The sequence below is a fragment of the Oryzias latipes genome, chromosome 24, assembly GCF_053564925.1.
Source record: "Oryzias latipes strain Hd-rR chromosome 24, Olatipes_Hd-rR_3.1".
Lineage (NCBI taxonomy): Eukaryota > Metazoa > Chordata > Actinopteri > Beloniformes > Adrianichthyidae > Oryzias > Oryzias latipes.
Window position 1 is genome coordinate 14,880,393 of NC_136260.1, and position 10,932 is coordinate 14,891,324.

The 10,932-nt window shown below is 41.2% G+C and overlaps 2 protein-coding genes across 5 annotated transcripts; both read right to left on the reverse strand.

Moving 5' to 3' along the window:
- Positions 1 to 1,013: 1,013 nt before the first annotated feature.
- On the reverse strand, positions 1,014 to 6,286 carry traf3ip2a (TRAF3 interacting protein 2a). Of its 3 annotated transcripts, none has more exons than XM_011491659.4 (10): positions 6,030 to 6,286; positions 5,762 to 5,807; positions 5,503 to 5,691; positions 4,408 to 4,486; positions 4,156 to 4,331; positions 4,002 to 4,090; positions 3,859 to 3,927; positions 3,677 to 3,781; positions 1,941 to 2,015; positions 1,014 to 1,584 (listed from the first exon to the last, which is right to left on the reverse strand). In XM_011491659.4, the coding sequence occupies exons 2-10, from the start codon at positions 5,775 to 5,777 to the stop codon at positions 1,438 to 1,440; spliced, it is 945 nt and encodes a 314-aa protein (XP_011489961.1). In that variant the 5' UTR covers positions 5,778 to 5,807; positions 6,030 to 6,286; the 3' UTR covers positions 1,014 to 1,437. The 3 variants fall into 3 exon arrangements, with proteins under 3 accessions (XP_011489961.1, XP_011489962.1, XP_020570561.1); XM_011491660.4 differs by having other exon boundaries at positions 5,783 to 5,807; positions 6,030 to 6,245; XM_020714902.3 differs by lacking the exon at positions 5,762 to 5,807 and having other exon boundaries at positions 6,030 to 6,231.
- Positions 6,287 to 8,411: 2,125 nt separating this feature from the next.
- Positions 8,412 to 10,932, reverse strand: LOC144990074 (putative G-protein coupled receptor 139). Of its 2 annotated transcripts, XM_078942618.1 has the most exons (3): positions 10,795 to 10,932; positions 10,278 to 10,383; positions 8,412 to 9,567 (listed from the first exon to the last, which is right to left on the reverse strand). In XM_078942618.1, exons 2-3 carry the CDS (start codon positions 10,354 to 10,356, stop codon positions 8,540 to 8,542), a joined length of 1,107 nt encoding a protein of 368 aa, XP_078798744.1. In that variant the 5' UTR covers positions 10,357 to 10,383; positions 10,795 to 10,932; the 3' UTR covers positions 8,412 to 8,539. The 2 variants fall into 2 exon arrangements, with proteins under 2 accessions (XP_078798744.1, XP_078798745.1); XM_078942619.1 differs by lacking the exon at positions 10,795 to 10,932 and having other exon boundaries at positions 10,278 to 10,391.

The window sequence follows — 10,932 nt, forward strand, 5'->3', positions numbered from 1 at the left end:
CCAAAAATATAGGCCCGAAAGTAAGAAAAAAATTAAGAGATTATTACAAGTCTCAGAAAAAAAAGAAGATTTGTCCAGTCACGATGAATACACAGAAAAATCTTTAAGTTCTGGTGGGCAAAAAGAATTGTATCAGTGAAACATAATCTGATAATAGTCAAATTCTTTAATAAGTAAGTTGAACTATTGCTAAGAAGTCAATGCTCAAAGGTTCATAGCTCAGTAGTGAAGTGGAATGGCTTCACAAATGATTGTTTTCATCATTTTCTATGGAAAAATTATGTGATGTGGAATGGTTTTACAAAATTTTTTAAATCACGTGTTTGCAAAAACTAAATTATATTTTTTAACCCAGCTCTTTAGTTTTTTTTTCTTATGTCAAGCAGGAAGTCTGCATTTACTGATGACACTGAATCATTCATTACAGCTGATGCTGTTTTGAGGTGAACTGTGGTTCAAATGAGTTTTCTCTTCTTCTAAATGGAGAAAACTGTTAGAGAAGATAAACTCTCTTGTAGACCTAATAACTTAGTGCAAATTTTCCTTTTTTTCAGTTCACAACTGTGCGGAAGACAGGACCTGACAGAATGTGGAGCACTACATGTCTAAAGTCATGACCTTGATGGACCCTCAACAAAGTAGAAAAACTAAAATATAATATGGAGGGTGTTGGACTAAACTGGTGGCTGTTTCAGAACTTTTATAGGTTTTTAACCTCCAGTTACCAAAGCTGGACGGAAACTGTCTATATCTGCCTTAGACACATCTGAAAAGGCAACGTTGAATGGCATGTGACCTGGAAGTTAAACAGACTTTGTGGATTTATTGTCAGAAAGCAGGTCCTGCTGCAGCTGATAAAAACCTGAATATCTGCAGGGCTTCCTTTTAAGTACACCGCTGGAGTCCCCGCTGTCAGCTGTGGTGATGGTGTGACGGTTAGCCCCCCCCCCAAACTTCCTCATTAGGAATGTTTTTCCTTTGAACAGTTGTTTCGTGAAACATTTGAACACAACTTATGTCAACAATCCAGTCTTTTAATTTGAAGAAATACAAAAAATAAAATATAAAGGCTTTTCTGTGGGAACTGAACGTGAAAGGTGGTTTCCTTGATGGAGATGTGCTGCCACCTGCTGGTTCATTATGGCAAAAAGGCTTAACCTTGCTGTATTGTAGTGTTTTTTAAAAATTGGATCAGTATATCAAACCAAAAAACCAAGAAAAAGATAAACTCAATAAACAAGCTTGGAATAAAGCTCAAAAAACACTTGTTTGTTTACATCTTAAAATGTGTCAGTTAAGAGTTTGTAGAAGTTTAAATTCTTTCCCCTTAGAGTCGTAAAAATAAACATTCGAAGAAAGGAAAGTAATTCCTAAACCAAAGGTCAGAAACAGAAATCTCAGAATGAATCCATAATTTTTCATATTTTCATGAATCGGTCAGACAGAACGGATGATCACGTCAATGCTGGTGCTTGGCTGAGGGATGATGTAGCGCTCCTCTCTGAGCAGACGCAGCACAAGTTCTTGGGTGTCGCTGGGCCAGCGGTAGATCCGGGTGTTCTTCATCCAGCTGGGAACGTCTGCCTGCCAAAAGGAGACAACTGGTGAAGAATGTTGGATCATCTGAATTATAGTCCAGACCAGGCAAGGTCATGAAAAACAAATGCGTTTGATGAAAAAACAGCACAAGAAGACACAACCTTCATTTCACACATGTGTAGAATGTAGTATTTAAGATATAAGATAAGGTTTAAGATAATTTAATATTGAAATAGAGCAACAACAACAACAAAAAAGAAACAAGACCACATATCAAATGGCATCTCATCAAAAACTCAAATTACTTTTATTGCCAAAAGTGGATTTTTTTTGTTGTAATCTGAATAATTATTTGTTGATGTGACCATTTGATTTACTCTGGTTGTGCAGTTAGTTCTTACCTTAGTTGCATTGGGAAACAAGACTGGAACCAGTCTGAAGTTCAGACAGCCCTGCTGGATGTACTCATTCTGGATCTGTGAAAATGATAAAACGCTCCTATAGTTAATCCAGATTAATAGTTCACACACATAGTTTTGATCTCATTCCTGATCATGGAATAAGGCGGTAAAATTCTACAACATCTGGCTTGTTTGTCCCTTAATTGGCCATTTTTTTTTGGTTAATTTGTTAACACTAGTTTGACAACCATAGCTAAAAAAGCTTCTTGGTAGATCCACTCCGATGAAAATAGTATTTTTAACATGTTCTTGTGGCATTTTTCTAATGATGGAGGACATACAGTATATAAAAAATGAGGCTTAAAACTGCTTTTTTTAAGTTTTTTTTTCTTTAATTGTTGCAAACTAGGAGCAGACGGAAAATGCCGTATTTGTTACATAGAAAATACGCTGGGCAGGCTACAAGCTCCATGCTCCACGCCGTTCAGATGCATCCACTTGCAGATGTTTAGATGCACGGACGTCTTTGTTTTCCTCTTCCAAGCTGGAATCAAGACCATGCGGCTGGATAGCTCCAATACTGCTCACCATTTTTGTTGGATAAATAATGTTAGATTGGGGGTGTGAGGGGCTGTAAGTTAGCAGGAGATCTCATAAACAGAGAGCTCTCTGAAACACAGAGGGGAAGGGGGGCGGGACTGCATCACACCATTGGTCCCACTCACAACTCAGAGATGAATTCCGAATGATTACTGCCATTCTGCAGAGACAATGTCCTACAAAACTCGTAAAAGTATTGCATTATCTAGTAATTTACTTTACCTGAAGTCAATTGTAATAGACTATAAAATCTTGTTTTACTTAAATTCATTGTCCTTTCTGTACCTTTTGTAATTTACATCTGTGACTTTCAAGACACTGAACCCCACCTTGCCTCTGGTGGAAGGTTGGCGCCAGTGATCAGCAGCGGAGTGTGTGTATGTGTGTGTGAAAGGGTGAATGGCTCTGTGGCTGAAAAAGCGCTTTGAGCCTTTGATGAAGGTAGAAAAGCGCTATTTAAGTATACGCCATTTACCATGCGCCTTAGTCAGTAAGGTGATGTTTATTTTAAGTCTTCATTCATCTCATTTTAAGATATGGAAATAACAGAAATTGCTCTTTGATTTGCTCTCTTGGTTACTAATTTTGACTAATTCCTCCTAAAAATGAGACATATTTGAACACCTACAGTATTTTTACACCTATGAATGAACAGTAGTATGGAATACTCCTTGACTGTATATAAGAACTGGACCAAGCAAGTCTGACAAGACCCATAGAATATGGCTTACTTCCGGCTCCAACCAAATGAAATCAATTCAGTCGACATTTTTTTCATTATACGGACACTGCCATTGTGGAACTAGACGTTGTAAGTAAGCAGTGATTGATCTTAAGCGGTGTATGTCATCATTTCTATGACAAAAATATATTAAAATTGAAGAAAAAAAAAAATTAGGATTGGCAGGAACATGTTACAAAAAGTAGTAGAGCAAATATGGTTATTCTGACAAACAATAGTTGTGTATTTCTCAATAGGACACTATGGGATCTTGGCTTCTGGAACCACTTCCTGTTTGGAACACTAGGGAGGAGGAGTCACTCAGTCCAGTTCCCCAATACAGTCAATAGGATTACTCCAGGCCAGTTTTTGTTTTCTCCAGCCACCTTTGGATTCCGGTCAGCAGGGTGCTCACCTGACTGTGGATGTACTTGGTGTGCTGGCTGTGCTCGTCGTCTCCTCCTCCCTCCACATCTTTCTTGTACTTGGGGCTGATAACCACGATGATGAGCACCGATTTCTATCAAAGGACAAGCCCCTCCCACCATGAGCTTACACGGGAGATGTGAGCATCATAAGATGTCCGCTCAGACTTACATCATTTAGGAAGCTGTCCATCCACTTGGTGATGCCCATTCTCCTGATGGGGGTGTCGAAAATGTCACACTATGAGGAGAGGAGCAAAGTGATCTGCATGAATCTCAGTGTGGATGAGGACTGATGAGTGTGAAGGCACTCACTTCTGGTTTGAAGCCCTGATTGATCAGAAACGTGGTGAAAGGGATGATGTCTTTGGCTGTGTCCATTGAGTAAGTGATGAAGACCTTTCCTGTTGAGAGTCACGTCAGGAACTCTTCCTCAGTGACATTAAATTTTTCTTTGAACATGACTTACTGCTCTCCTCGGGCAGGCTGATGGTGCGTCGGACCTCCCCCGTGACCAGTCCTGGGCCTGGCAGAACACAGGGGCTCACGCTGCGCTCACGCATCACATCTATGGGAGGGGCCACTCTCTGCGACGAAGAACCATCTCCAGTCTTTCTACGTTGGAACTGGTCACATGGCATGTTCCTGCGCAGGGAGAGGTAGTTACGGTGAGTCTGGGAGCTTTAGCGGGGATTGATGGGAACATCATGAAGATGCCTACTCATGTGGGGGCCTCATGATGTTCTGGCGATGGTCTGGGGGGCAGCATGTGCACTGTCTGTGACTGGTGGGAACCACACCTGGAGAGGAGGAAAGACAGAACCCTTAAACCTACTTTAGCACTAGCTCAGACTGAGTCATTTCAGTTTGGTTTGGTTTGGTGTTGGGCTGCTCGATGGTGTAGTGGTAGCACTTTTGCCTCTCAGCAAGAAGGCCATGGTTCAAATCCCTGCTTGGACTTTCTGTGTTGAGTTTGAACCTTATCTTTGTGAATGTGTGCAATTCTTCAGGGACTCCAGCTTCATTCCATAATCCAAGAAAATGCTTCACAGGCTAACCCCTTTACCGCTTAAGCTTCATTGTTGACCCGTCCTCAACTACCAAAACTCTTTAAATACAGTTAATGTAGTTCCAGCTCACTCGCATAAATGCCGGATGAGTTACGATACGTCAAAGAGCATCTTTTTTAGGCGTCAACTTGACATCTCCAGTGTTAAAGAGTTAATTGGTATCTCTAAATTCTAACCCGCGGTACACGTGTGTGTGGAACCGGGGCTAGTGAGTCGTTGCACTCCAAATTAGTTCCTAAATATGAATGAAACTTTTAAAACTCATATTGAATTCCATTGTGATCTGTCATATTTTTAGAACATGCTTTGCAGGCACTTTAAGTGGTTGTCGCAGGCAACTGTGTGCCCACTGGAACTGCTATGGTGACGGCTGTGCTAGAACATCCAACTACAGACATATGACCCAGAGTTCACTTGTTTGGTCAGAACCAGAGCTTGTAACACCTATCAAATGAACAAACTGGCCAAGGAAGCAAACTGGCGTGTTAATGCATTCCTTGTCTGAAGTGCCCCCTAAGGCCCTTTTGCTTAATCTTTTGGTCACAGGTGTCATACTCCAGGTCTTAGGGGCCAGTGTCCTGCATATTTTCCAACTAACCTGCCATTGTAGCATCTTAGTGGCAAAACACACTTGATCTGGGTTATCAGCAGCAGATAGAGCTAGGTTTTTGAAAAAGATGGTGTGATGATGCCAACAGGAAGTGATGTCACGGGAATAGTTTGATGAGGTAGATGAGCGATCTTACCTTGTTTTTGTGGTGAGTACCATGGCGGGACCGACGGGTCCCGCAGAGACTGCGGTTGTTCCAAGGACACCGTACCAGAAAAATCATGATTAAATCCGCCATCCTCCATACGAGGATGGCCATATTCATCGCTGAAGGGACTCATCCTCTCGTCTGTCTCAACTGGGATGCTCATGTGGGAGCACTGTCCTGAGAACCATCAGAAAAGTCAGAAAAACATCGACATCTCAACAAACTGACCTGGTTTCTGTTTCCCAACCTTTATAAGAAGACATTTTACCTCCAGGGGCGGGGATGTCAACGGCCTAGTAAAGAAATTTCAACAACGTTTAAGGAATCTAACAGAGCAGGAAAAATTGCTGAGTCTTGTTTGTGACAAACAACAGTCTAAAGTCCCAGCCGATGAAGGACAGCTTCTGCTGTGGGTCAAAACGTGAGTTTCAAAGAGAACAATGGCAGAAGAGCCTCAGGTAGGACAAGAGAGGACTTGCTGTTTGTCGCCTTAGTTTGGAAAATAGTCCTCCTACCTGTTCTGCGTGGCTGGAATGTGACACGGTTGCCGGTCCAAACCGGTCCAAAGGTCAGAATCTCTGATCTAAATACGTCTTCGGTGTGTCTGAAAAAAAAAAGGCAAAAAACCTGATGGAGTTCAAAGACACAAATCCGGATCAGTGGTTACGATAAGTCCACGGTGCAATCCTGTTGTGAAGCGAACAGGAAACAAAACTCTTCCTGCTCTGAGCAAAGCTTGGAAGGCTCATGTTCACTTTATGCAAATGAGTCTGAAGTTGCACCAGACAGTCAAGCGGCCTCTTCAGGAGGGCAAGAGAAGTGCAGGACAGAGAAAAATCGCAGTTTTACGTCAAAAAGAAGCCTTCAGAAACCACTATTTTTATGTCATAGAAACAGAAACTTGTTTAAAACAAAATCTTTTTCTTTAATAACATTAGACATGACAGATGTCATGACATGCAGCTCAACAGTCACATATCTTGAGTTTTAATGATGCAGAACATCTAACTTTTTACATTAAATTATAGGGAGTAACTTAATAGCTAACTGTAAAAATAGAGAGTAAAAAAAAACATTCTAGCAAATAAAACATGATATGACAGAACTGACTGGAGGAAAATGGTTTTTGGTGTGCTCAACCTTTTCTTGTGTAATTTTTTCTCATAATGGAGGATATTTATAAAAGAAATGAAAACTAAAATTTTATTTCTGAGTTTGTTTTATTTATTCAAATTGATGTGCATCAGAAGCAGATGAAAATAAATGCAGTATAAAATAGATCATATTCGTTACGTAGAAATATGTCGGGGGGGCCATGAGCTCCCTGCTCCACTCCATCCTGATGCATCCATTTGTAGAAAAATAGATCCATGAATATCTTGTTTTCCTCATCTGAGCTGGAATCTGGCTCAAAAAGGTACAGCTGGATAGCTCCAATATTGCTTACATTTTTTGTTGCACCTGTAACATTAGGTTGGCGGCTTTGAGGGGCTGTAAGCTAGCAGGGAAACAAGTAAACAGATGGGTGACGGGAAGTGGGGGCGGGGTTGCTTTCCAATGGTCCAGCCAACAACTCACAGTTGAATTTCTGATGAACTCCTGCCGCTTTGCAGAACATGTCCTTGAAAACAACACAAGTTTTTGGATTTTGCCTAAAAACTACAAAATGCCAATGAAAAAACCCACTGGAAACGTATTTACAAAAGATCCAAAAAAAAAATATTGGGACTTTACTTTCTATTTACAAGGAATTTAGATATCTTCACTTTAAGGCTCTAAATGCTTTAGAAATAATGATGTGGGGTAAGTAAGATAAGACGTGAAAAATCACTCCAGAAATGTTGGTCCTTGTTCTCCTTAAAGTCTGAAAATCCTACAAAAAGATATTTTTATGCTTAATCAAATTAAATATATTGTGTTGGTTAAAGTGGGGGTTTTTCGGATAAAGAATTATCTCAACTCTTCTCTGATCTACTAGTAAGCTCATGATAGGTAACAATGCAGAAGTAGATTGTAAAAAAGTGAACTTGATAATGTATGATGGTCAAAAAAATATGGCTAAAAGAAAAGACTACAGAACATAAATAAGAAGGTAAAGTCCAGCTATAAAGAAACTAGAAACATTCCAAATAGCCAAATACAACCAACAAAAGGATCCATGAAATACAACGTTAACACAGAAACAAATCCTCGCAATAACTCAGACAGGTAATGGGTTACCCAAAAGAAAACAAGAAATGCTTGTTTTTTAAGTCTTGTATCAAAGCTTTTTGCTGGACAAACAAGATTTCAGTTTAAAAGACGAAAAGGAGAACACAAAATGAATATGAGCAGGAGACAACCTGACAACGCAAAACTTTAATAACAGGAGAAACAAAGCAACAAAGTGAAAGTAAGTTGACTGATTGTTGATGTGTCTCTTGGGACTGGTCCACATCTGAATTACCAATGTTATAACTCATATATAAGATGGAGACGGCTTATAAAGTCAATACTGTAGCTCATTCATGAAAAGAAATTGGTCTTCGGGAAGTCTGTGGAAGTCTTTGACACAGCATTTATGGCTTAACAGTTAAATGGGAAGAAAAAATCAGACAGATATATAAGAAAAATAAATCTGCAATTTACTTGAAACATGTGGATTTAAAAGACAAAACTGAACAGTCACTGTCGGAAAAGGGTTGAAGAAAGTACCTCTTTGGAATTATAGGGATCTAGTCACTATGGCTGCTGTACTATTAACATTCACAGGGATTGTCCAGACCAGGGCTGCCCAATCTGGTCCTCGAGATCCACCACCCTGCCTGTTTTCAAGCTTTTTTTCTTTTGCTGCTGTTTACCTGGTCAGTCAGTCAGTCAAAATCAGGAGGTACCTGAGTCAGCTAATCTGAACTGGAAAACAGTCAGGGTTGTAGATCTTGAGGACCAGAATTGGGTAGCCCTGATCTTGAAACATTTAAATATTTATGGACCATATGTTGCATATCATGAGTCCTCTCTTTTCAACTGGAACGTCTGGTCATCATCATGTCTCTCCGCTCTTATCTTCCCTCGGTTTGAGGCTGGTCAGAACTACTGCTGCAGGGCCACTGGGAAGTGGACATTTATGGTCTGCAACGGCAAAGACCTTCATGGTTGTGTTGGTGAAGACGGAGCCAAGCTCAAGGACTTTGGCATTGCAAGTGACCACCTGAACCAGTTCCTGCCGGAAGCGGTGGCTGACCACGCAGTAGAGCAGGAAGTTGGTGGAGGAGTTGAGGTTGTGCAGCATGTTGGCCACGTCCCCAGCCACATTGATGGGAATGCTGTAGTCATTTCTGTCGAAGCTCTCGTCGTTGTGCTTGGTCCTCAGGATGCAGTACGTGACAAAGCGAGGCAGACTGAGGACGACGAAGACCACAGAGATGGTGCCCAGCAGGAAGATGGTCCTCTTCAGCATTCCCCTTGTGCTCCTTCCATGCATGACGCGCTGCTCCTCCTTGGTGAACAGGTTGCTGGCACGGCACAGGTTATAGCCAATCAGGTAGTTGAAGAGAATCACCAAAACTATGGGGATTCCACCAGAGAGGAATGAAGCTATCCAGACTACAGCTGTGGAGTAGGTGTGTTCTCGATAAAGACACCTGGGCAGGGTCATGTTTTCCCCGTCAACGGTTAAATTAACAAGTTTTACGGTGTTGATCCAGCCCATCGGCACCGAAACCAAGTGGGACAGCACAACAATGGCCATGCAGGTCAGTTTGGTGACCCCAGCCTCGGACAAACGCTGTTTGACGGTTGAGCTTTTGAGGACAAGGTAGCGTTCAATGGTGAAAACCACAACAATCCAGGAGGAGCTGCAGAGAGATCCATGCTGCAGGAATCCAAGAATGCCACACCATGGCTGGGAGTGCCAAAAGGGTTGCAGGATCCAGAAGGTCAGGGTCAGGTCAAGGAGGATGACCCAGATGAGATAGAAAGTGTCGGCGATGGCCAGGGAGCTCAGGTAAACGACGGCAGCGTTTGACATCCCGCAGTTACGGAAGTAAATCATGTAGAACGTGAAAAGGTTTGCTGGATGGAAAAAAACACAACAGGAAAATGTCTAGTTAGAGATGTTGTGCTTTTTTTTTTAAAGAAAGAAGCTAAATCTGGTCAAAAAACTAAATGATGGAATGATCTCCAAAACCCCATAAAAACAACACGTTCATCTTCGAGCAGCTCTATAAGTCACTGATTTTTTTACCTCAAAATTAAAAATAATAATAAGAAGAAGAATTGGATTTTTCTGCACTTTCCAGCTGCTCAAAGCGCTCACAATATGTCTATTATTCATTCACTCCTCATTTATACTTGGTGATGTTAGCTACTGATGTAGCCTGTTCCTGTTTTGTCTACCTTTAACTTCCACTTTCGGCTTCTCCCATCAGGGGTCGCCACAGCGAACGAGTCGCATGGTAGATTTGGCAATGTTTTACGCCGGATGCCCTTCCTGACGCAACCTTCTCAAACCGGGCTTGGAACCGGCAGAGGTAGAGAAGGGAACAGGGAGCAGCCTGGAGTCGAACCCTGGTTTCACGGACGGCAGGCGCCGCAAACCAGCACGAGCTAAACCACCTCCTCCTGTTTTGTCTACCTATTTAATCTAAATTAATATTGTGTTGGGTTTGACTTTGATGATTAATTTGGATAGAAGTTAAATCTTACCAAAAATTAAAACCCTTAGTTAAAAAAAGACACATATTAAGGAACTGTAAATGTTAAATGGCAACAGAAGAACAAACCTGGAATACCCATGATGCAAAGGAAGGGATAGTAGATCCTCTGAACAGTGATAAACACAGTGACAGCGGCTCCTTCCATGGTTCCTTTATGGCTATCATGCAACACCTGCAATAAAACCATTAGAAACACATACGATAAAAGGAGCCAAGAGGCTTTTTATGACATTTAATGGAACTTCCTGTGGTTTTTCCTAACCCAACACAAATTTAAAAAATGTTTCTAAAAAAAACAGTAAAGGTTTTAAGGTGGACCGTGTAAGACAGTTTTGCTTTTTATGAATAAGCAGTTTAAAAAAGAAACAATCTAGAGAAAATATGTGGACATGACTGTTATCATTCAGGTCAGTGGAGATAACTCTTGAAGGAAGCTGAGGAGATAAATGCAAGAAGAAAAAACAGGTTTTGCTTTCTTCTCAAAGAAATATTAAATAGGGCCTGAATTCACTTCCTGAATACTAAAGTGGACTCTAATTGGCTGACAGATAAATAAAAAATGAAAAGAATAAATAAGACATACCTGCAGTCCAGCACACTTTGGCTTTGAGATCCTAGTCGGAGTAAAGAGTCATGAAGGGGACTTCCTTGAGCTTTGGTCGTGTGAAGGAGGGATGCTGAGCTCTGCGTGATGCTCTTGTGGAAAGTCAATGGTGGGGAA